This window comes from Podarcis raffonei, chromosome 1 (assembly GCF_027172205.1).
Source record: "Podarcis raffonei isolate rPodRaf1 chromosome 1, rPodRaf1.pri, whole genome shotgun sequence".
Classification (NCBI taxonomy): Eukaryota; Metazoa; Chordata; class Lepidosauria; order Squamata; family Lacertidae; genus Podarcis; species Podarcis raffonei.
In genome coordinates, this window is record NC_070602.1 from 98,688,713 (window position 1) to 98,714,994 (window position 26,282).

General features: G+C 39.2%; 1 protein-coding gene across 7 annotated transcripts in view; it reads right to left on the reverse strand.

The window, feature by feature from the left end:
* The window catches only part of LRP1B (LDL receptor related protein 1B), a 748,913-nt gene that overhangs the window by 280,984 nt on the left and 441,647 nt on the right, over positions 1-26,282 (reverse strand). For all 7 annotated transcript variants that reach the window (XM_053405851.1, XM_053405869.1, XM_053405860.1 and 4 more), the window contains 2 exons: positions 17,969-18,226; positions 3,349-3,511 (listed from right to left, as the gene is read on the reverse strand). In XM_053405851.1, coding sequence (XP_053261826.1) covers positions 3,349-3,511; positions 17,969-18,226 — 421 coding nt within the window. The remainder of the gene's footprint in view (positions 1-3,348; positions 3,512-17,968; positions 18,227-26,282) is intronic.

The window sequence follows — 26,282 nt, forward strand, 5'->3', positions numbered from 1 at the left end:
GACAGGATGGAGGCCTTGACAGTTTCCTAAGAACAAGAGCCAAGCTTTTTGGAAGACTAACTCAAATCAATCTCCCCCCCCCCACTCTCTCACACACCTCAATGTGGAGGAAGCTCAATAAGGTTAGGAGGTGGTTGCTGATGGCAGCAGGCAGATTATCTCTGTAATATGGCCCATTTGTGTAGTAAGTGGCTTTCAAAACTTGTATCCCCTCATAGAGCACTGCCATATAGAAACCTGCATGGGAGTGCTTAGCTTGGTTTAGCATATTCTATCTCACTCCATTTTAACCCTCTTATAAATTATTGTCTTTTTATTTATTCTTCTTTTTTAAAAAAAGAATAGTTTTAGATCTTCACCCTGGGATTGTAAAAAATTCCATTTTTTATTTGATTTCACTGATCGTGCCTGTGGGCCGCAGCAGTGGATCACAGCTGGGATCAGCAGCGGCCAGGACACTAAAAATCCTCCTGGAAGCTGTACAAGTGGCAGTGGTGGCGATCACGGCCCAGTCCCAGAAATCAGTTCATTCCTTTGCAGCAATAGTTACAGACTAAAAAAACCCGCTCTTTAAAGCTGAAGCGCAACAAATGGCAATTCAGGTTTTCTGTGGATTGTCATTTTCTCTGATTCTGCTTTAACTTGCGAGTTTTCACAGGGAACGCTCTAGTCTAGAGCACAAATAAGAGGGTGCTCAGACACAGAGCTTTAAAGCACAGACTTTGCCGGAAAAGAACAGAAGAAAGTGTCAGTAAACCTAGAGAGGCAGTTGGGCTGCCTTGGTGGACCAATTGGCTCATATCCTGGGTTCCCTGACTCAAACAGGACAATGAGATGTCAACATATGGCTATGTGTATGCTAGGCCCTACTCTGACAAATACAAACCACTGTCAATGGGATCCAGTAATGGAATAGATCGAGTTGGTTCAAGACGGCAATTCGTTTCTTGCAATACCGATTACTAATAAATAAAGCTCACATTTGCTAAGTGTGGTTTACTATTAATATAAAAAGATGATGGTCCTGAATACATTAATAGCAGAAGATATCCTGTAAGAGTGTGTATATAATACCTTATGGGAACACCCAGTTTAACTTGCTAAATATAAAAATGTACATATTTTGTAATTAAATGTACAAGGCTGATGAATGTAGGCAACTTTATTAAAGTGTTATGCACATATTTACATGCCCCATTCATTTCATGCTTCACTTGCAATGCACTCTTATGATGAAGTTTTATTAAAAAACCTAATAAAGAATTAAATAAAACCAGTATCATTATGAAACAGGTAAGGACATAATAACTCAATATACTCAAGCAGAAATTCTGCTTTGGTGGTTAGGTAATAATGAATTCATATGAAAAATAAGAACTTGGAAAAAGAGAAGAGGCGAGGTAAAATGTAGTAGCAGAAGAAGCTACAATATACATATATTGAAATGCTTATCTTTTTCACTTTTGTGTCTTAAAAGGGGTATAACATTAACCATCATTTTTATAACCACAGGTCAATATCTGGAATCTAAAGACTACACTTCAACATCCACTAACAGACCAGAATTACTAGTTTAAATTACATAAAGTAAAACCCAAATATATTGCATAAATAAATACACGTGAAAAAGGAGCTAGGTGGTTTGAAAATATCCCATTCATTGTTAAGAGAATTACTAAACAAATCAGTTTAAATACAACTTCGACTAATTTCTTTTGAAACATCACTTCAGTCAGATCTAGTCAAGCTTACCATCTGCTGAGTACACAAAAGCAGCTCTATTCTAGAATCATACAGCTTCCTTTGCAAAGTTTGCACGCAAGCTGTTCTTGTCAAAATTAAACCCATGTGATTATTCATCTTAATATTCAATCAGGCGTTAAGTAAAGAGTGACAAAAGTCCACATATGGATGACAAGCTGCTTCTGTAGTAAATATTCTCCTTTTTATTGAACAGAGTCTTATGATATTGTAAGATGTTCCCCACCAGCCACTAAAGACTTCACTATCTACAGGCTAATATAAAACAAGGTTGAAGTAGCCACTTCAAAACTCAGGCATCCACACCATTTACATTATTATGCCATGTGTCTATTGCTGCGGCTGATAATGAATGAACTTGTTGATATGATGGGTGAAATGACAAAACATGGTTCCTAATATTTTGCATTCATTCTCCAAAAGTTTGCAAATGTGTTGCTATAACACAGATATACATTCTTGACTGCTGAGTTTTTAAAAGCACAGATACAAAATATTTTAACTGGTGCTCCAAAGCACATTGAGAAGGGTACCTTACTATTGTATATGCACACACTAAGTTCCAATGTCCTCATTTAAAAGAAAAAGTTGACAGTGACATCTCTCTTACTTATCTATATTCCATAAAAATTACATTGGAATTTTAAGCAATGGACTTTTTGAGACAGTGACAACAAAGTTATTTTTCAATTTCCTCTGTGATTTGGAAATGACAGGGAAACGTAGGAACTAAATTGTTCTGCAAAAATTTGTTGCAACTGAAGCAAGTTATGGAGGCATATCATAGAAACATGCTGTATCAGTTATCTTATGTTCAGAAAAGTTTTGGGCTGTGAGTAACAAGGAGAAACAAACTTCTGCTAACCTGTGAACGCTATAATTTGTATTCAACAATTGTCCATGGAGTTCAATCGTTCGTTCTCTTAGATACAGAAACCAACCAGAAACTATGTAGAAAATACCGCATTTGTTCTCCTTCCAGTTGTACCTTCCCCCCTCTCACACACAAAAAAGACTTCTGGGTGCCCATGAGAACTATGGTGCAGGTTGCAGCAGCAGCAGCAGCAGCAATATCTTGCCTGGGATGCAAGGAGTTACTCTAGACACACTTGAGCACATTCCAGTGGGATATTTTTTAAAATGATTTTATTTGAGCAGAAGGCTGTCTCCCTTCAATATTACAAACTGCTTTTGAAAGGATTTCAAAAATGGCTTGTGGTGTGATATAAGAGGTCAGGTGGTTGTTTAATATAAGACTGTAATTACTTTGGGTATTTCAAGCTACTAGGTTCACTTCCAAATATTCTTCCTCATCTTTTTCTTATGCTATGTGCAAGGGCAAACAACAAAACTTATAATTCAAAGCAAGGCTTCTCAAATGTTGTGTTCTAACTTCAGATAACCAGCAGGCTTTCCAAGTGAGAAAAGATTAAAGATTGAGGTGCTATCATTCACCGATCATTCAAAATGGAGACTAATGAGAATACACACAGGGGGGAAATCCATTGGAAGCTTTGATTTTCTTTATACCTAGCATGCCTATACACATCTTACAACAAACAAATATTATATCATTGAAAGACTCACCCCAAACTTGGATCCACAGCAACTGCTCTGGGGTTGTGGAGGTCAAGATCGATCAGAATAACACATACAGTTCCATTGTAGTTGCATACAAAGATTGTGTCACTCATACGATCCACAAAATAAAAATTCCCAGTAAGCCAGTCGACTGCCATTTGTTGTATATCTGCCAGAGTGAAAAGATTGTTAAATTAATTATGCTAATCCAACATCTGTAACTCCAGATATTACTCCAAAGGAGATATTCTATACATTTGAAAGAAGTTCAAGTTGTTAATGAATTCTTTGAAGACAAGGGATAAGCAGTGCCTTTTTTCTGGGGGGACGCTGGGGGACGCATACCCCTAAACATTTTGTGAATCTAAGTTTGGCCACATTGAGGGGCAGTATTTCAATATGAGTAGGAAAATGAGAGTACCCCTAAACATTTTAAAGGAAAAAAGCAGACTATAAGTACAGTAAATTCTGCCTAAAGTAAAATTTAATCACAGAATACAAAAAGCGGAGTGAATGTTATAGTTTCCATTTTTTACTTCTGTTGTGAACGGACAACATTTCAGGTGCAAATGACATACTGTAATGATCACAACTGCAAACCCCATAATATTTCACTGTGAGTGCATCATAGAAGGAGTAATTATGACTTTTTCACAGAAACCACAGATTTCCACCATGTGAGGAAGATGTTGGTTTGTAACTAATCAAAGAAACAGGATATGAAATAAGCCACAAGAATCGCAAAAAGCTTCAGAAATGTATTGCAATCCTGTCAGTCTAGCAGAACCACCCTACCACAAAAGCTCCCCAACCCTATTTCCTTCAGAACAATGAAGGAGGTACATATTTTCCTCATCACTTGTGCCTGCACTTGGCTTACCTCAACCTTTTATAACCCTGTACACGTTACAGCTGTAGATACAGGAAAAACTCTGTATAGGGGAAGGGTAACTATACTTTCCTTACATGGGTCCCCAACTGTCTGTCCTAAATCCATAGGCAGTGTTGGAATATATTTCCATATACTGTATATCCAAATATGAAAAGGAACAGACATGGATCACAGTCCACCCTTGAATGGACAGAGTTTGAGATTGGCATAGGGCTCAATGGAGCCTCCCTCTTTTCGTGCCTCCCTTCTTTTCTGCCTGTTGTACACATGCAAGGCAGGTGCAGGTAACTCTCTGACTGAAAATCCATGTTTGCTTTATTGTACTCATCCGGCCACCACTCTCCACCATGGCACTTCAGTTTGCAATCTGTATTGCTTGAAAGCCAGGCACAGGGGAGGGATGGGCAAGGGATCTATGCCTGTGCTGATTCGTGTAGTTGTGGCTATACAACAGATGGATTGTATGATATAATTTCAGTGAGATAAAATGAAAATACTTAGATGAAAGTATGTGCCTATCTTTGAGTTACAATAGTAAGCGTGATTGCAGATGTGAGGATGTATTCAGAATTTTTCATTTCCAATTTGATTGATCACAGCTTGCTACGTTGTCAAAAACTGAGCAACTGGTTAATCTTAGCTATGATTTGTTCGGAGCAAGCAAAATTCAAAACATGGGCTACGAAGCTGGCTTAATTAAATAAACCTTAGTTAAGATTTGGACAAAATGTGGATCTGTGGATACTGAAAAAAATGAAAGCAGAAGCTTCTGATCTTCTTCTCAAGGCCACATTGAAGAAGGTGTACCAGGCCAAGGCTCACATAGGTTCCTATCAAAAATAAATAATATTTTATCATGTTTCCTGAAAGCAGCTGTTATGTAACAGGAAATTTATACAAAAGGCAAATTTATAGCCATTGGACCTTACAATAAGGAGAGGTGGATTAAATATGCAAAATTAAAAAATGTCTAAAAATATATTTTTAAAATTGTTTCTATGATAGTTTTTAAGTACAGATAGGGTAAGCCTACAGAATCAGCAGCTTGCTGCAATCAGGCCTTTGAAACATCTCTATTAGGGCTTCTTACTTTTAAGGAAAGGGCTGATGCTGTGTTGTTTTTAGTGTAACAAACTGTATGTAAACTGTAATATTAAAAATAATGATATAAATTATGACTGCACAATGGACTACACAAAACAAAACAAAAACATGTACCGGGTTGTATTCAGCTATTTTTTACATATAAAAGATCCACAGAAAATAATGGCCATAACTTAGATATGTTCATTCCTTTTAATGGATCTTATCTGAGTAAAACTGATTAGAACACATCAATTGAATTTAATATGGTAAAATATCGACGCCTTCCTTTGCTTGTAAACAGAGGCACTTGTGAGGTGTTTTTAAGAGGAAAGGCCCATAATGCTGTCTTGCTCCGTTCTGTTCTGTTTTATAGACAATGTTTTCACTCCTGTCTTCCCATACACCGTTCTTCTGACACCCCTTGAACATTGCCCTCTCCTGTCTTTTTCGCCCCCTCCCTCTTTCTGCCTTGCCACCAGGGATGGCAACCCTTAATCTTTCTATCCTATTCATCTTCTCCCTCCTTGCTGTCCTTCCTGAAGCAGACCAAATTCCCTTTGTTTCTCACCCTCTTTTCCATCCACCTCCTCCTCCTCCTCCCCTTGGTCTGGTTTCCTTGCCTGTATTTCTCTTCCATTGGCCCAGGATGCTACTCGCTGCTGGTATCCATGCACCCTGCCCTCTTACTTCTTGCAGGATGCTTTCAGCATCCTTTTCATCTGCCACTCCCGCCTCCTATTCCTCAGCTGTCTCTCAGCTTAGTTGTTGAGTGACAGTGTCTGCCGGAATCCCTCTACCATAGCCTATCACCTACAAATAATAGTAGCTGATCAACTGACCACCATTCCAACGCTGCTTAAGGGGCAAACACTGGAAAACTTTCCTTCCGTTACAGCCATCATAATGTACTCTTCACGGCTGTCACTTCTATTTATAGCCTTTCTCTTCCTGCTCCTTCTTTCCCCTTTTAATTCAGAGGTGTGTGTTGTTTTTTTTACCTCCTCATTGTTGCCACTGTTTTTAGAAATGTGCAGCTTTACTATGACAGCACAGACTAAAGTATTACCTGCTTCAGTCTCTTTGTCTGACAGTAGCCATTGCCACATAGTTTAAAAGAAGGTTGAAATTTGTAATTCATTGTTTTGTCTTTCTTCTGCCCTGTATTGCCAAACTCGAAAACAGATTTTAAAAATTGCAAAACATGTTGCTTAGGAAAGATGTGGCATTTCATGCATGCTTGCATGCGTGCACGCACACACACATATAGTGGTGAGATAAACAGCCAGCTCCCCCCCCCCCGCCCTTTGCCACAGGTTGGAATTGAGAAAGGGCAGGGCAACTGCTTTGCTTGCAGAAGGTCCCAGTTCCAATCCCCAACATCTTCAAGAAGGGCTGGGGGGCTTCTGGAGAGCAGCTGCCAGTCAATGTGGACAATACTAAGCTAGATGGATTATTGGTCTGATTCTGTATGAGGCAGCTTCCTGTGATTCTAAGAAAGGTTGAGCTTTTTCTACAGGTTTAATAGTTTATTATATCATCCTTCCAAAGGCTAGTGCACATTCATCGTTGATGGCTAGTTTATTATGATAACAAAAGATTACAACAGGGGGTTGTCAAATCAATTCCACTCACTTTGATATCAGTGTTGGATCTTCCATACAGCCAGCCTGCAACTTAACTTGTGCACCTTCAGCTTTACACACTTGACCCCCCCCAAAAAAATTTTTTTTAAAAAAGACTTTGTGTCTTGTGCCTGTCTTGCTGTGTTTGTGTTGAGCATCCCACCAGTGAATTATAAATGACACGCTGCTTTCAAGTTTGGAAAGTTGTAATGAATTACCAAAGTTTGCCTCTGCCTAAAAAGCACATTCCACACTTTTCTATGCACATCATGAAAAACCTACTTAACTTGCAAATGTATTTTTAATGAAAAAGGCTTTTAATCTCTGCAGTGTTTCCCTCTCACTGAAGAAATAAATGACATTAAATGTCTTCTTTTTAAGGTCCATAGTTGTCAGCAAGTAGGTTTCAATATACCTAGTGTAACAAAGCTTTGGGGACACTCCTTTTGTTAAACAAAAAACCAAAAACCACCAACACTTTTCTTGCCTCCTCGCCAACTATTTAAATGTCTCTAACAACCAACCAATTAGAATTCCACATTGCATTTTAGACCTATGTGGTAACACTAGAGCCAAATTATGTACATACTAATTAACTTGTAATCTTAAATTTTTATTAACAGTGTTTTAACAGTGCTTTTAGTGCCTCTGGATGAATCACAAAATTGTGTTCTCTGTTCATGTAAATGGTACCCACTTAAAGATCAAGTAAGAAACATATTCAGCCATGTCCAATTTTAATACACCTTCTGCATGTTCGGAGCTGGAATTTAGCTTGGAATCACAAACGTACAGATAAAACAACCAGCAAGTGATAGTCTAAAACATCTGACTGTCCATTTCTTGCACTGTTAAAAGCTGCATATTATTAGTTTTCTTCTGCTTAATTTCACAGCCCTCACCCTCAAGTGTAATGGGTGTTAATAAAGGGTGTCCTTTATTAATTTGTTAGATGTAACAAGGTAATGTTACACTGACCTTCCTAGAGAGAAATAGCAGGTGGTCAAATATTTGAAATAAACTCAGTATACTGAAGGAAAAAAATTATCAGTATTTAATCTATTTATCAAGGCAATTTAATTTACTTAAAAATATATTTCTTATTGTTTGCAACAGAGCAAACAATAAAATAATAAATTTCTTACTAAATCTGTCATTTTCAGGCCATGAATATTGACTTGACGCTGCAGGCTTTTAAGAATTGCCTTCACACTCTTGGCAGTGAATTTGTCCCACCCTCTCTTAGAGGAAAGATACTTAGGTTAGTGTCTTCCTTTGGGAGGAGGGCAGGTACTACCGTATTTTTCGCTCTATAAGACGCACCAGACCACAAGACGCACCTAGTTTTTGGAGGAGGAAAACAAGAAAAAAATATTCTGAATCTCAGAAGCCAGAACAGCAAGAGGGATTGCTGCGCAGTGAAATCAGCGATCCCTCTTGCTGTTTTGGCTTCTGGGATAGCTGCGCAGCCTGCATTCGCTCCATAAGACGCACACACATTTCCCCTTACTTTTTAGGAGGGAAAAAGTGTGTCTTATAGAGCAAATAATACAGTATTTAAGGCTGATCCAACCCCCTTTTCCACTCTGGTCATCATTGCAGAAGGCTGCAGTCGTTAGGTGGATAAATGGGAGACATGTAACTCTCCCTCTCCGATATCCCTTTGAATACATAGGTGGGGGAGGACTAGTAGGGAGCCTGCAGGACAAAGTTTGATAGGAGAAAAAGTGGAACACCATCTGGTGCAAAGGCAGGATACAACTTTAGCAAGCAAGCAAGTGAATAATATCCTTTTTCCCTAGCATGCTTCAAATCAAATCAAATCAAATTTATTAAAACGGTCACAGACCAGATTATTTCCCTAGCATGGTTACTCCAATCAAAATCAGAGCATTTCCCCATGCATCCCTGGTTTCCTACACTGAAGAGGTGCCCTACTGGGCAACTACATCTCACTAGCTGCCCTGTGTGCTACATGGGTTCTACAAGGGTGGTATAAAATAAACAACACAACACAAAAATGCTCCTATAGTAAAAGGCATATAGAGACTCTATGTGTGTGAGGAAGAAACTACAACTGAGGGGGTAAGGCTGGAGGAAGAGATGGCTGGGGGGGGGCTGGTAAACCTACTTGTGCCTTTCCCCTATGTCCCAATCTGTTGCAACAGTGGATGTTGATGTACACACACCTGTCTATGGACTGTTGCTAATGAAGTACCAGGCAAGAAGAGGGAGACGGAAGGAATTATCACTTTTCAACTACCCCCCTTCTATCAGAGGCAGAGCATATGCCTGCGCTGCCCAGGGTGGGCGCGCTCCCGAGGAAGGCGTGTTGCAGAGGGTGCCTCACAGGCAGGGGATGGCCACTCGGGTGCCCTGAGCAGCGTGCATACCCTGCAGCCAGGGGCGGAGTGAGCTGCCTATGGTGGACATTCGGTGCACTGCCCGCCAGCGACTCCCAAGCCTCCCCCAAGCTGTCAAAACAAAGGGGGAAGGGGGGAATGCCGCCGGCAAAGCAGCACAGCTTCCCCCTTACCCCGACGGCTTGGGGGAGGCTTGGGAGTCACGGGCAGGTGGCATGCCGAATGTCACCCCGATCGGTGAGGGCACCCAGGGCGGCCCCCCCACCTCTTCCTACGCCCCGCCTCCTGTTCTCCGGACACCTCATTTTCCAAGTTCTACTGTTCATGAGGCAGCAAGCAGTTCAGCCTTCTCTGGGCCACAATGTATTGTTTGTGGCCTGACATGTTGCAGCATGCCTTGCATAGCAAAAGCCTCCGTATCACCTTTGGTAAGATCTACACAGCATCCTTAGTAATTAAATATATTGAACTGACAACCAACTATAACTACCAGATGGTGTTCAAAAACATTGCCCCTAATGTACATTCCTCCCTATAGCATTGTATCACTGTATTTCAATTTATTTTCGCCCGTGTACAGAGTAGCACACGTGCTAGCCATAAACACATGCCTGGAGTATGCCCTTAACATGCTAAAGGGTTTTGACACCACTTTGTTAGTATAGTAACAATTCTTTACTAGCAGGTAATCCCCTGTATATATTTTAAGCATCACAGAATATTCAGCTTACAGAGCATTGATCTACTTAGCATACTTTACTCCTTGTACCAACTGTCTTAGCTGCCAAGGGCAAAAAAATCCATTTTAAAAATGTCCAGAAGAGCAATCTAAATGGTAATTATCAAGGGAAATATAGTTTGTTTTGTTTGTAACATGTGAAGATGCTTGGTTTTCACAGATCTTAGCCCAATTCAAGAAGTTTCATATCAGTCCTTGTGAAATTGCTCTATAGTGGAATAAGAGCTGTGAATTTTATTTTCTCTTTCCTGTTAGGGTTGTTGATTTCTGGTTCAACAAAAGCCAAAGACTAGCACCCTCAACATGGAACTGAAAATAACATTCACAACCCTGCTGTCAATTGAGATAGATTTCATTCTGCCTGGTATATTGTGATGTACATAGAGCAACAGAGGGTTCTATAACAATATTCTCATGTAAAAAATAAGATGCATGCCATCAGGTGATTGTAGAATTGTTCAGAATTGTAGGAATAAAAGTAAAGTTTATGCCAGTGGCAAAGTAAATTCTGTTCTCAATATATAAGTATAAATGTTTGCATACAAGATGGTTTCTCTCTAGTATCACAGACCGGGAAAGTGGGTTCTGTATACTCATCACTACGAATACTTTGCTTTTGAAATAATTTTTTGGCTACTAACAAAGGAAAAGTGGATTATCATTTCTTACTGAAATAGCATCAAAAAGGGGGGTAGTCCTCAGGTCTGGGCTTTTCAGAGTTATCTGGTTAGCAACTGTGGGAAGCAGGATGCTACACTAGTTGCTATCCTACAGAAGACTGTCAAATTATTTTTCAGGCTAGAACACAATGACCCTGCTAGATCAGACCAAAGGTATTGCATGCGGCTGTCCTATAGTGGCTATTCACATACCTCTGTAAAAGGCCACAAGCAGAGTAAGAAGGCAGTTGCTCCACAGAAATAGGAATGCATTGGCATTCAGTGTCTCTCCCACAGGCTGCCAGCTGGGCAGCAGGAAGGAGCTGCAGGGCAAATAGTCCCACCATGACATTTGCTAATCCAGTGGGCATCACCTGCAACTTGAGAGTGTAGCTGCCAGCCTCAGCTCCTTGAGTTTGATCTGAAGCCTTACGTGGCATCCCCTTATTAGACTACGAAGTCTGCCCAATGCACCTCCTGCCAACATATAAAGTTTGTGACAAAATCAACTCACAAAGCAGAAAAACTGGGGCCTTTTCGGTGGCTCCCCATTTGTGGACTGCTCTCCCCAAGGAGGCTCACCTGGCACCTTTGTTACACATCTTTAGGCGCCAGGCAAAAAGTGCTGCCTGCCCCTTTAAGCACTTGTGGAACAGACCAGAGTGAAGACTCCTGCTGTGCGGTCCATTCCATTGCCCCACCCCACCCAAAGCTGCCATGGATTGGCCAAAATCTGAACTGGGAGCCAACGGCCGGAGTAAAGATGACGTGGTTTCGAGGGGATGAGGGAAGCGCTGCACCGGGTCACAACCACCACCCACCCTTGTACTGGGTAAGCGGCCATTCTCTTCAACCAGGCGTTTGGCTGATTAACATTCTCTGTCTGTGGGAGAGCAGTTATTGGTTTGTTTTGCTTCTGTTTTGTTGTCCGAATTTTGTGTCTTTATTCTGTATTTTTCTAATGCGAACCAACCTGTGATATTCAGATGAAGGGCGGTATACAAATTTAATATAAATAAATAAATAAATAAAATTTCATACCCTAACAAAGTTCTTATTCCAGACCAGGACCTCTCCTTCAACAACTGGCCAAGGTCTCCAGCAAGGCTGGGAATTGTCTCCAGGCCATAGTGCCTAGTTGTCACCAATCCTGGAGACTGATTGGCTTATTTTCCACTTGCACAGCACAAAAAAGCCACCATGAATGAAGCTCATGGACCAGTTTGAGAATGAACAGATCCATGGGGAAACCCATTTCTTACTTTCCTCCATTGAAAAATATGTCAATCTATTCCAACTCTAATAAATCCCGGTAGCCCATTTCTTCAATAACTTTGGACCTATCTAGATTTGGTCTTGTTTCAACAATGGGATAGAGTTATATCATTCTGTTCGCTCCAAATTTGCATCATGTAAGTTTGCAACATGTCCTGATTAATGAAGTCTTTGTTTTCAGACTGCTATAAACAGTTGCCAACATATATTTATCTAACTTACTTTAGGAAATCTAAAAGTTCCAAAATGTCCCTTAGCATGCACATGCACATGCACACACACACACACACACACACACGTGTATTTATTTATGTATCTTACAGAAAGAACATATTTGTTTTATTTACCTAACATCGGGTTAGTGCAAATATATCCATTGTCTCTTATCACATATCTCACGAGTGGGGACTTGGATTTGACTGCTGGTCCTGCTCCTTATCTTTCCTACCCCTGCAAGCTAACTTCTATCAGACTATCTAAAATAGTTTTTTAGTTACTGTTCCATCTTCTGTTCTAAAGCAAACTTGTACAATCACCTGGAAAGAAGTCCCATTGAACTCAATGGGATTTAATTTTGTGTAGATACATATAGCACTGATTTTAAAACAATACTAAGACAGGCTGCTTAATTTGTTCTTGCTGTAAATTTCTCCATACTGACCACATCTAAAAAGGGAACAAAATATTATAAAATACTCATTTTTCATACTCTGTGACCACTACAAATGAAATAATGTCCTTCTTGATTGTTTTTTAAGTGGCTGACTGTTTTTGCTGCCAATTTCAGGCACAATCAAAGAGTAAGAACAGAAAATGGTCCCATCTCCCATTTCTGCTTTACTGATTTTTAGTGGTGTTGCCAAATGATTGTAAATTTGCAATAGGGTCTCAGCTGTTTGGCACCTCTGCAGAACAATGAAGGCAGATTTATAGAGGTACAACAGCCGTAACACTCTCTTTCTTTTAACGACACATTCAAAAAGCGTACTATAAATCTTTCCAGACAGTAAATCAAAACTGGTTATTTACTTCAAAGTAGTTAAGTAATCTGCTGCTAAACTTAAAATTAAAGCATAATTTAGCATCAATTGATGTGCCATCAACTACCCAGAGTTTAGTGAACCAAGCTATTATAGGGGATATATGGCATGATTACGCTACCCTACATGCTTTGGCTGTTTCCAATTGTCTCTTTCCAAGGCATCGTGTAAGCTCCCTCCACGTTCTCATTGGAATTCTAGTTTACACTCTGCTTTTTCTCTATGTCATGAAGTTCAGTGGGGGAAAAATAGCTTCTGTTCTTCAAAATTAATGCTGCCATTTTTATGTTATCCCATAAAGATGCTAAGCAGTGGGTAATTAAAATTTTTAAGTTGTATACAATATTTTAATAAAATATGGATTGACTTTCTAGTAAAAAGTTATTAAGAAAATGACTTGGGGGAAAAGGTAGAATGTTTTAATACTCTGAGTGCAGGTCCTCAAATATGCTTCTCCAGGGATAATATAAAATCTATTTATTATAGTCAGCTTCTTAAAAGGGAATTCATATTTCAGGCTTTATTGTGCCAGGCTGGCATTGGGTGCTGGGGGGAGGAATTGCTAAGCAAACAACATTGATTCACACTACTTGGAATTGCAATGCATTCTCCTACTTAAATTAGGACTTACTTAAAACCACATACTATTAACAGAGACAATAAACAAACATTTTTGTGTGTTATTAGTTAGGTATGGACAGATTTACAATACACAAGTAAGTGGCAATTGCAATAGTGTTAAAAATGCACTTTTTCTCCTTTTCGCTAAATTCACCTATGTTCTTCTCAGAAATCAACATTTCCTAGCTGTCATTAAATATTTAGTGCTAGTTTTTAGCTTCTCAAACATGGGTGAAAAACCCCAAAATATTAATGTCTATTTTGGAAGCTTTCAATGTGAAACATTTTACAAATGGGTACGGCAGTGTTTTATGCTGATGTGGCAATACAGAAAACAGGGAGCATCAATTAGGCATGCTAAATCAGATAAAAATAAAACTGAGTAAACATTATCAGCAGAAAAGCATCCAATAACAATCATCTTGTTGATCCATCAGGGATATTTAATAAGCCAATTAAAGCAGCTTATCCAATATTGCACAGTTATTCCTTGGCTACTAAGGAATGAAATGCACTTAATTTTATGCATTCAGTCATAGCAAAAAAAAATGTTGTTATAAGAATTAAACTTGGGTTGATGTGATTCACACCCTCACTTTCAGCTCTCCTTCACATGGAGGGGCAAGTGTAGAAGTTTGAGCCAACACATCTCCTATTAAATTTCCAAGAACCATGGGAGTAGGAGCTATAGGAACAACATTTCCTGGGAACAAACGAAGCTCTCAATTCTACTCTGACTGGCACTGGCTACTGTCATTCCCTGCCTCTGCCTATCAGCTGGGTGTGAATCTCATTGCACCTCTTCCCGCTGCTATTTTCAATAATATATGCTTTGCATCTGTATACCTTGTAATGGAAATTATAGTCTTTCCTTCACAACAGTTGCTTTGAAATTTAGCAAAGAGCTTTGTGGATACTCCCTTGTCTCTCTTAAGTATATTGTATGTTTAGGACTGTTATTCAAAACAGCAAACATACGAAGTTGCAAATATTTGCAATTAAATAGTTTGAATTGTTCATATATTATTTAGTTTTATTCCATTTGTATCCCACCGTTCAGACCTGTAGATTCTCCTCCACCAAGGCAGCTAGTTTGGATTGGAAACCTTGTGTCTTCCAGATGTTTGTGAACTACAACTCCCATCAGCCCTAGCCAGCATGGCAAAGGGTCATGTTTACTTCAAAATAGATTGAGGGAACCAGGTTGGGAAAGGGTGGTTTAGTTCCAGTTCCGGTCCTGGTTATTGTACATTATTCCCTGTTGAATTTCTCTCTCTCTCTCTCTCTCTCTCTCTCTCTCTCTCTCTCTCTCTCTCTCTCCCACCCCCCCAGAACTGCATCTGCACTCATGCAGACTGTATTCCACTTTGCCAGTCAAAACAGATCCCTTCCTCTCACCATGGTAATGCCGCATATGTACCATTCTCAACTGAAAAACTTTCGTGTTTTACACACTATCCAAAATCTTAGAGGCTAAAAAAAGCTATTACTTTTTATAGCTAATTAGTGTCTAATAATCAATTTGACACATAGACTTTGATAAATGAATGGAATAAAGAATTAATGAGCCCCATCTTAGTTAAACAATGGGATAATGTACTAGCCTCCATTTCTAAAGTGTCATTGGATTACAAACTATGTCTCATACAACAAAAGATTTTCATTTGAGTTTATTGGACTCCATCACGATTGCTTAGCATGGTCTATAAATGACAACATGCTGTTGGAGATGCAATATGGAAAATGCTTCTTTGAAACATGTTTATACAGTGTTCAGTGTTTGCACATTTTTTGGGGGAAATACTAGGGTGTATAAATACTATTGTGGGGAAAGAGTTAAAAGTTTCATCATTTAAAGCTATATATCTAACATATGGAGCTTGACAACTGGTCAACGTAAATGGATTCTCCATGCCCTTACAACTGCAAAAAGACATTGGAAGCATAAAAATATGCTCCCTTTGATCAATGGATAGACAACATGACAACTCTTGCAACCTATGAATGGATCGCTTTTAGACAAATATTAGATATGGACAAATTTAATGATATTTGGAACATATTTATTGAAAACATAGTTGACTCCTGAACCGACGTATACTTGAGGGAAATAATAAGTTTATCTACTTACATATATGCTACATAGTTCTGCAATCTTAATTACATGTTATTGTTAACTTCATTATTATTGTTTTCCTTAGCTTTGTTTTTTATGTATTTTTTCTTTCTCTTTTTTCCTCATTTACTTTAATTCACCATAAAACTTTCAATAAAATATAAAAAAGAAAGTAAAGACAACCAAATAATGCAGCTGCCCCTAAGCCTAGCCTACTGTCTAACATTCAGGCTGCTATGGCCTGTTCCTTGACATAGATCCGAGATTCTGGCAGGATTCTGAAATTCTATACATCAGTTCTCTTAGCAGTAGTGCCAGCTATTACGTACTTAGAACCTCGATGAGAATTTTGCTTTTTAAAAAAAATTGAAATCAATAGTTTCATATACTTATAAAAGGGTGTGTACCTTTCATTGAAGTCTCATTGACTTCTGCAACACCACACTTAATCAGCATGCACGTTGTGGGCAGATAATCACAGCAACAATTTGCATTATTTCTAAGATATTCAATTTCATATGATGTAGAAAGTGACCACTTAGGAAGGACTTGTCTCCTTTTAACTGAAGATGTTAAATTACTACACACTTTCTTTTCCCATTTAACCAGGCAGATTTTAGTTTTCACCCATTAAGGATTCTACAGGAAAGAGATATATATTACAGGGCTTGAAAATGGACCGTTGTTCAGTTATTGAGAAAGTTTCAGGATAAATAACGAGGCAATTTTGCACTCATTTTAGCTCTGCATTGCACATGCAGGCTATTCATGCTTTGTTAAACATTTTCAGGTGTCAGTTATTGAGCCATACTCTTGATCTCAATGGCTCATTACGTGCATTTTCACCCATCTTTCTTTTGCTTATAATCAATTTCCTTTGTGAATGAGCAAAACCTGAGTACATATTAAAGAGAGGAGGAAGATTTTTTTTTTTTTTTGCTTACTTTAATTTCCATTATTATGGATTTTCAAAGTGAAATACAATGGAAATAAGGTTGTCATTTTTATTTTGATGGGGTGTGGAGAGGAGAATGCAAGGCAATGCTGGTGAATGGTCTGAAAACAAGTTGAAGAAAAGCCCAGAAAGACTTCTCTGGAACAACATACAGGGACAAATATTCAAGCACTCTCCAATTAGTTCATTATTTTTGCTTATATGGTGTGATGGAGTGTTTATGTAATTATGCATGCAAGGAATATTCAGACTTTAGCATCAACTCCAGAACCGTCATGGTGAAATGCATAGACCATCTCATCAAACTCCAGCTGCTCTGTGACATATTGATAAAATGAACAGCTTATACATGGTGACAGGACAGCCCAACCTTCTCATACATTAATGCCCTTACTGCCTTTATTAAATTCCTTCAAAGCATTAAATGACTTTGTTTTCAAAGTGACTCAGAAGAATTGCACAATGACAACTTGGCTATGCTTAAAGTAATTCTGTTCCAATTGTTTATAGTGAACTTTTCAATCCAAGAATAAATGTTCAAATTCATAGCCATCATAACAGTCTTCAAATCAAAAAGCCTCAAGTTGCCTTTTCTCTAAAGACAAAGAATCTAATATTGTTCATATCCACTCCCAATTTTTAAAAGGCATTCATTATTTCCGAACAAAAAATAAAACTATACCCACTAGCATTACACAGCTTGCTTATCTAAATTTGTACACTGCTGTATTCTAAGACTTCAGTTGGTGAAAAGACCAGATTTATGAAGGAAGATAAATAAGGGTGTCACCTGTGAGGAAGTCCCAGGTGCAATAGGATTTGCTGGATGGCCCTCTCTGACTTCACAGAGCACCAATATAAGAAAAGGGAGAACCAATGTCAGATTTCCCTTCCCTATGACTGCTGAAGCCTCTGACATCCTGTCCCAACAAAAGGAGTACTGACATCAATATGTCGAAAAAGAGAAAACCAGGAAATGGCTTGGATTCATCCAACTTCCCCTCTCACACACCCAAACTGGGAAGAAATTTAGAGATGTTCCTAACCACATCTAAACCTCTCTGCTTACATTGTTTCCATGGGCAGGGCTTTAGATATGACAATTATATGGCCTTATCTCCCCTGATTACTACCGCAAGATGCCACTCTAAATAACGTTTATATAATAACATTAAATCTGTAAGAAAGTTTGCTGAAAAGACAGAGGCTCTTCTTATGATTTTGCTTGAAGTTACTTTCTCAAACTTAAAATACTTACTGTGAAGATAAGGAATAGTGCTTATTATCCATTCATCTGTTAGCATGCCAGTTTTTGATGTCTCAACGCATTTCAGCTGACTTGAAGATTCCCTTGATTCAATCCAACAAACTGTGTTCGTGTTGTATATAAAATCCAATGTCTGAATTCCAGTTCCTCTCACAAAGCCGAGGGTGGATGATTTAGTTCCATTTAGATATAGGACCTCAATAGTATCAGAGCTTGCAATCAAAAGAACTGGAGGTGAATCATTAGGATCTGGAAAACATTAACAGAACAAACATTAAGGAAGGAAGAGAATGGTTAATTAACAAATAAAAATGAATACATTAAAATATACCCAACAATTCCTTTCAGGAATTATATCAGTTAATATAGATTCCAACCTGGAGTGCTAATCCCAATGAGCACAAGTCACTCATTTTTGCCTGCTTCAGAAGGACCCATGAGTGTACTCAAATTGGACAGGAAAGAGGAGGTGGAATGCTAGCTGTGGAGAGTGACAGAAAGGTATTGTTAGAGATTTGTGGCAAAACCTATAAATTAATAAATGCCAGGGTTTTGATTAACGGGGGATGGTTTAAAACAAAGTGCAGGGCTGTGCCAGACAGGGAATTCCTGGGCTGGGTTACTCAAATCAGTCTGACTGAGCTTGGTTAAAGGAACACTAGAGAGCCATTGAAGGTCGTTGCCAATGCAAGAGAACTGCCTTGAGGTGTGAACAGGGACAGGGGTTGGAAAGGTTGCCAGGGTAACTGCTCTGGGGAAGGCAAGGTGCTTCTGGGAAGAAGGAGGAGAAAGTAAGTAAGGGGGAGATCCATCTTGGCGAGGGTAAAGGAAGGACTGTCTACAGTGCTCTGGGCCATGCTGCAAGATCTACAGACTGAGGGTGTAAATAGGCAAATAACCCCTATTTCTTAATGCACAATCATCTCCACAGTGTCTTCTATTCTCCAAAGGGACAGAGACCCTGTGTGGGTGCCTGAAATCCCATGCGCTCTTGCCATGGCTTGGCAGAGAGAGGGATGGGCGTCGGGCTTTTGTAACAGTATGACGGCTAAATCTGGTCTGAACTTCCACCCAGGAAGGAACAGGCCGAGAGAAGTTCTTGAAGAAACTACTATCACACACCATGATCCTCAAACCCTAAAGGAAAACATAGCTTCCCTATTCTGTGCATCACCAGGACAGCTGGTCCATCCAGAAAGTGTACCATGGGAACTGGGCAATGGATCTGCGGAATTCAGACCCTCCAAGGGACAGTTCTGGATTGACAGAAGCTATCTTGGTTTCTTATTTGATCCTAGAACCTCCCACTTTTCCTTAGGATGCCCCTATTTTCATGAGAGAAATGTTGGAGGGGCATGGAATAGGATGTCCCCAGGGCTTTTTTCCCAGTTGGAACTCACCAGAACTCAGTTCCAGCACCTCTCAGGTGGGCACCACTGCTATCTAAGAAAATGAGTTGAGTTCTAGCATCTTTTTCTAGAAAAATAGCACTGGACATCCCTATTTTCCTCAGAGAAATGTTGGAGGGTATTTGAGTTAGGAAGTCTGGCCACCTTCCCCTATATAAATTCTCTTATCTCCTCAGATCTCCGAACAGATTAATTTGTGAAGATTTGAACTGGAATTACCCTGATGAAGTCAGATGAAGTTAGGCTAGAGAAGTTAGATTATAAACTAAGCAGGGATATGAATCTGAAATAGAAATTTAACTATCTAGCTTTTATACAACACAGACTCCAGTTCCACACTGAAAATATAGTATTGTGTTGTTGTTTTTTAAAAGATGTAGGCTCTAAAAGGATACAATAATCTTTCTCAGGCATAAAACTAAAAATGAACATTTGCAGCAACAAACTAGTATTAAAAGTTAAGGGAAAATAAAAATAAATGAAATTCAAGAATGATTGCTGTACTCTTTCTGTATAATGATGAAAATGTATGGCAGAGTGTCCAAGAAATTCATATTGGATAATGGTACTGAACGATACCTCCCAAAGAGGGCTTTGCACATCCTCCCAGGTTTATGACAAGGGAAATGGTATATTCAATATTGAACTGCAGTAATTGATATTTTTAAAAGTGCTGATCATAGTTGGTGAAAACAAAGGTGAAGACAACAGGCTTGTGATTTGGAATATAAAAGTCTATGTTTGGCACACTCCCACCCCTGAACTAGAATTTGTCTCGGGAGAATATCATGCAGTAAGGCCACGCACCAACACAAACGTCATAAAACTGGAACTAAATGATAATTCACATCATTAGAGGTTGTGTCAGTCACATGTTGACACCTAATCTATACGTGTTAACTCATATTCCTCCTGGAGAGGTCTGGCAAGTTGCCATCCTCCTTAGGACCATCATTTAAAACAACAAGACTGACAATATCCTAAACTGGAACAGATAAGCAATGACAATTCACTGTAGAGATTTGCTTGCCTCTGGAAGAAAACACCCAGATTTGTCTTCCATTCTGATTCACTTTGATTAGCTTCATGACATCCACTTGTTCCAACTGCTCATGAATTTTCAGAAAACTGCAGGAAGTTGTATGTGCTTACAGGATGCAACTATTCCAGGTATTTAAATGTGAGAGCGTTCACAGTAAATAGGTATTAAAATATAATTTTTGAAAGGATGATAATGTTCTCTGCTATTTTGGAAGGTGTTTGGTTGGGATAGCAGACCAGTTATTGTCTTTATGTCCTTATTCAGCTATTTTGTTGTTATTTTATTATATTGCTTTACTCAGCTTTGGTTTATATCAATGATACGCTACCATCTGGATGAAAGACCTAAGTATTTTGTTTTGAATAAAATAAACAAATTGCTAAATTCACAACCAAAGTGTTTATAGCTCTAAGGCAGGAGTAGCCAATGCCGTGTCCTCCTAATGTTGTGAACTCCAACTTCCATTGCCCCAGCCAGCATGCCCAATGGTCAGGGATGATAGTCCTCAACATCTGGAGCACACTATGCTAGCTTCTAAGACAGGTCTTAACTGCAATAATCATAAGCCATGTATTGTGTAGACCAGCTTGTTGGAAGAAACCCTAAACAACTGTATATGCTTCACATTTTAAATGTTTTATGTAATACACAATTTGCTGGACAAGTTTAGATAACGCAGGTAACTCGCAGCTTACTTGCATTGTGAAAATTCAACTTTACGTGGTTGACAGCTGGCCAGTTGAAATCCCACAACTTTATACGCATGGAAGGTAGGGCACTTATAAGTTATTTTTGCACTGGGTTTTCCACATAACAAATCATACAGAAGATAATGTAAACTGGTGCCTCCTTTCTTTACATATCGTCTATGGCAAGACTTGCCTAACTTAGGCACAAGCCACCAGCAGAAACTTCCGTTCTATAGTTCTTATTCATTCACAGGGGCTTGTGTAGTAGAACATCCTTGTCAATCATATAAGTGTCCTGCTTTTACTACCTATTTTTGCTTGTCTTGTGTTACTCTTCTCTTCAAAGAATCACAGATTTGTAGAGTTGGAAGGGACTACGAGGGACATCTAGTCCAACCCCCTGCAATGAGGGAATCTTTCCCTCAATGCGGGGCTTTAATCAGTGACTCTGAGATAGAGTCTCGTGCTCTACCGACTGAGCTATCCTTCAGGGCTTGTTTCAAAATGACTTGCTGTGGTCCTGTTCTCTCTCTAGTGACCACTGATCTTTCTAAAAGCATTCTGTTATTTTTCCTACATTACATTATATTCCAAATCTCAAGTGTATACAATATCTCAGATGCACAACAGCTAGAGATAAACAACAAAGAAAAGCACACAATCTGAGCATTTTTGCAGTGTTTTGAACATATATGCGGATCTACTTTGCTGTATTTGAAAGGCTGTAAGAAAAGCAATATTCTAGTGACAACGAGACTATAATTAGGCCAAATGAGTTTTAAACTGTTCAAATAATGATGCTGTATTTGGTGTTTTAATGAGACATGAAATGCCGCACCTCTAACCCACATATAAAAAAAGTCCTTAATTATATCTCTCTTTCTCAAAAGGTAGTTAGTTTGCTCCTTGACTGTGGTTAAGATGATGAAAGACTTGTATTCTATTCTCTTCCTATCTGCTTTTTACTTGAACCACAGATCAATAAACAGTGTCACAGCACATAAGAAACCAAAGTCTCCCCCTGCTACGCTGCCACCATCAGCTACAACTCTATTGCTGAAGAAAATCTTCAGAGTATTAGAGGATACGCTTACCTTATAGAACATCTTTTACAAAGGAAAGAGAGAAAAACACTGGGAAAAAATTACAATCCACTTTGAATCATCTTGCTATATTAAAAACAAGCTTTATAACAGATGATTCAATAGGATCCAGAAATTTGCTAGAACTGAGACAAAAGGCTGGTGGAAAAAGAATGCAGGAAGTACAATATTTGAAAGAAAACAAGAGCAGAAATATATTTCACAATTATATGCCTGAAAAAAGAGCAGTGCAGATTTGAAATCCTAAAACTTTAATTTAATTTAGTGAGTTTCTCACATGAGCATTGTCAATTTGTTCTGAATCTTTTTTAGAAGAGTAGAAAAACATACACATTAAAGACTGTGCAGAGCAGACACCTTTTGATCATAGTAAGGCTCTCTTCCTTTCATTACAGTCTATTTTTCCCCATAGATCTGCTGTAAATGAGAAATATAACCTTGCATGAGCTTTTCCAGAAGCTAAAAATTTAAGTAGCTGTTTTTGATATTCTTTTTCTTGCATTGACACTAACATAGTTGTGAAAGCCTTGCAAAGAAGAATAAAGGTTCTGAATCTTCAGCAAAACTCTATTTCATTTCCCCCCACCCACTAACTAGGGGTTCTGGCCTACTCTCAGTAATGCAAATATGAGTCCGATTGATTCCAGTCAGCTAAATGGATTATTATCAAGGAGCAGGCCTGCAGCCTAGTTATCAACTAGATATTTGGGGGGCTTTTTAAAAGAAAAAGTAGACATAAAAGGATTGTAAGAAATCTGACCACAGCTTTATGGCAGCTATTTCAGCATCTAATTTCAAATCTCATTTTGGAACCTGATTTTTTTTTAAGCCAATGATGGTCACTGTCCACTAGGACTAGTGAGGTGAAGGGCAGGGCAGAGGGCAGGGCAACTAACAGTAGTCAGAGCTGGAGGAAGGCAGAGCACACGTGCCACATACAGAGACAGAATTTAAGCAGTGAAGTGGGGAGAAAGAGTAAGGCGAAGGCAAAGGAAGAAACAGGGAAGTTTAGGGGCAGAAGCAACTGGGAAAGGGCAGACAAGTTATAGGCAGGTGAGAGCTCTTCTGTGCTGCACTGCAAGAAAAGAAGCCCTTTTATCCTAGCACAGCACAAAGCCTAAACAACCTAAGTTCCAATATAGCAACTTTTCCTCTGCTTCTACTCACTCAGTCTTTGAAGTGGTGTGTTGGCTAAGCATCCTTCTGTCAGAACAGAACGCAGCATCAGCAATGTGAGAGGTTGAAACCATCCTGAATGAATTCTAATTGGTCAAGGGATACCACTCAAGAGTAAAATTGGGAGAAATAGGACTCATAGGATGGAGGTTTAGTTAAGCTCAGACTGGCTTGACATTCATTAGGTACTGACAGCAAATGCAGATCTACGGGAGCTTGACTAGTTCTGTTGCCCAGGGTGTGGAGCTTCTGGGATGCCACAGTAGGCACCACAACTAGGAAGTCCAATGGAAAGCAAAAGGTGGGAGGGGTGGCACTAGATTTTGACGTCACACAGGGCACCACTGAAATTTGAGACTCCAGAGTCTGCCGCTGCTGGCACAGTCATTTATTTGCGGCACAGAAGCTGAACAGACACTATATTTAGAAAAATGTACACTCATGAATGAACCCCCCCCCACTCAGAATGTTTCTCTTGTTGAAGGCAAACAGGTAACTTTCACATATTCCCTCTTGCAGACCTCTTATGTCCCCTGAAAATCTGCCTTAGAGGGTAGGGGGAAATAACCTCATGTTTAAAATTGGAGAAATATTCTGCAATGTCTCCAGGGGATTGATTGTGGGCAATGGTCTCGAACAAGCCAATCGGCTAGCTGGCAATGTCGTCAGGCTCAACTTTGGCAAGGGTCAGCTCCACCTCCAAGTTCCTGATTGAAAATTCTAAAGTGTAGCTGATCCCAGTGAGGCTTGAAGTTACTGCTGATCAGCATAAACTCCAAGCCCTGCTTTCAGCAGAGATGGGCTTCTGTTGGTGCTTGCACTGGGTGCCAAATTTAAAAGGCACCAAGTACAAGCCCCACTAGCCAATAAACAATCAGGAGTGTGTTTTAAGATTCACGACTGTTCCTTTGCAGTCACATCTTTACCTGCCCCATACTTGACGTCATAAATGGCATCAAAGGTGGGCGTGGCTTGGGTGGAAAAACAGCCTCACAGGTAAAATTAATAATAAATTAGGATCGGCTGCCATGTTTAAATAGGCCCGGAGTATCAGAGGTTGCCCACTGCTGATTTAGAGAATTGACTGATTAATAGATAGCTATTAGAATAAAATGGCTGCCACTGAAATTTCTGTGGGAATATAATAAAAACATGGTGCTTCATCTGAATAAGTACTGTACTGCAATCTTTCTTCAGAGTTGGAAAAGGCTCCTCTTGTGCAACCACATACACTGATACCAGAAAGCAGGGCTAGGAGTGTTGTCGGATTCCAGCTCCCATCAGCCCCAACCAGTGTGGCCAATGGTCAGGGATAATGGGAGCGCTAGTTCAGCAACACCTGAAGTAAAAAATGAAACTGACCCTGTCCATGTGAATATCCAACATAGACATTTGTTGGATATCAAACAGCAAGCCCCAGTGATTTAGTGCCACCGGATGCGTTTTTTAAAAAGCAGCTGAGTGATGCAGAGTTCTGGTCATTTGGGCTGATATAATACTGCCAAGATTCTGGGCCCATGAGAGAGAAAGGAATAAATAATTCCAGGCTCTACATTTCCTTATCGGAGAGCTCTCCCAGCTATGTAGAGGCAATGAAGTGCAGGAACAGCTGCTAAGGCAGCCCAAACAAAATGAAATGAAAAAGAAAGCTTCATATAACGGACATTTTCCTTCCAGCAAAGTCCCTTGCTTACAGGGAAACAGGGAAGGAAGAGCAAAGGAAGGTTTTTCTGTCATAAAATATAGAACTGTATAAGCCAGAACAAAGCCCTACATTGACACTGTACACTACTAACCAGGCAGGGCTAGTTGTCACTGTATTTATCTGCAACCCAAAAGGAGGTACCTCTCTTGTACCACTGAATCATAGGAAATGCAAAATATATAGATGGGCTGCACCAAAAAGAAAAGAAATAAAAACAAAAATGAATGGTATGGGAGTAAAACAAAACACGGATAATGTATCGTTAACTAGGCTCGCAAGCTTGAGAAGTTTGCTGCATATCACTATACTTTCAATTTGTGGCTGGCCTAAGCTGATGAATGCTGTAATCCAACATCTGTTAATCACAAGTAGACCTTAGTCCCAGGTAAATGTATATAGGCATCTACCCAAATACTGACAAATACTTATTTCATAACAGAAAAAACTAGGTTAAAGTAAAAAAAAGTGTTTATCTGTAGTTAATTGGCAGTTTTGAGTACAGTATCAGCAATGACACCTGCCAAATCCCACTAAAATGACATTCATGATGAATGACAAGTGAAAAGAAATATTGAAATTGATTTTTGCTGCATAATCTTAGTTTGTATTATATTACTATATTTCAAATCCATTGCTGTGGTTTGTGGATCAATATGAAATCTAAACAAGTTTTACTTCTTGGGTTTATAAATGCCTTTACTCGTGTATACTGCTCATAGCTTCATGAACCTATGTTTATTTTAGTTTCAGTATAATAAATTTATGTAACAGTATGAAGACCATCCAATTAACCCTTCTGTATGTCCATAAAAAACAGTGCAACACCGTACGTGTCTACTCAGAAGTTACAGTGAATTCAATGGGACTTACCCCATTGTAGAAGTATATAAAAGTATTTTTCATTTATTTTGTTTTTCATTTGCACCATGGAGAAGGGTGGTCTCCTTTTACATCCCAATTTCTTTTTCTTCTCTTTTTCACAGTAAGGCAGAATGCCTTGTGCATCATTATGCATGCTGATGGTGAACAGATTGCAGGGGGGAAATAGGCTGTAGAGTCAACACATTGACTAGGGAAATCCTTTCTTCAATTTGACTTCATTAAACCAAACTTGATAATTCCCTTAAATGCTTAGTTTATTATTGCTAATGAAAATATGCATTAATTATCTAATAAGGCAT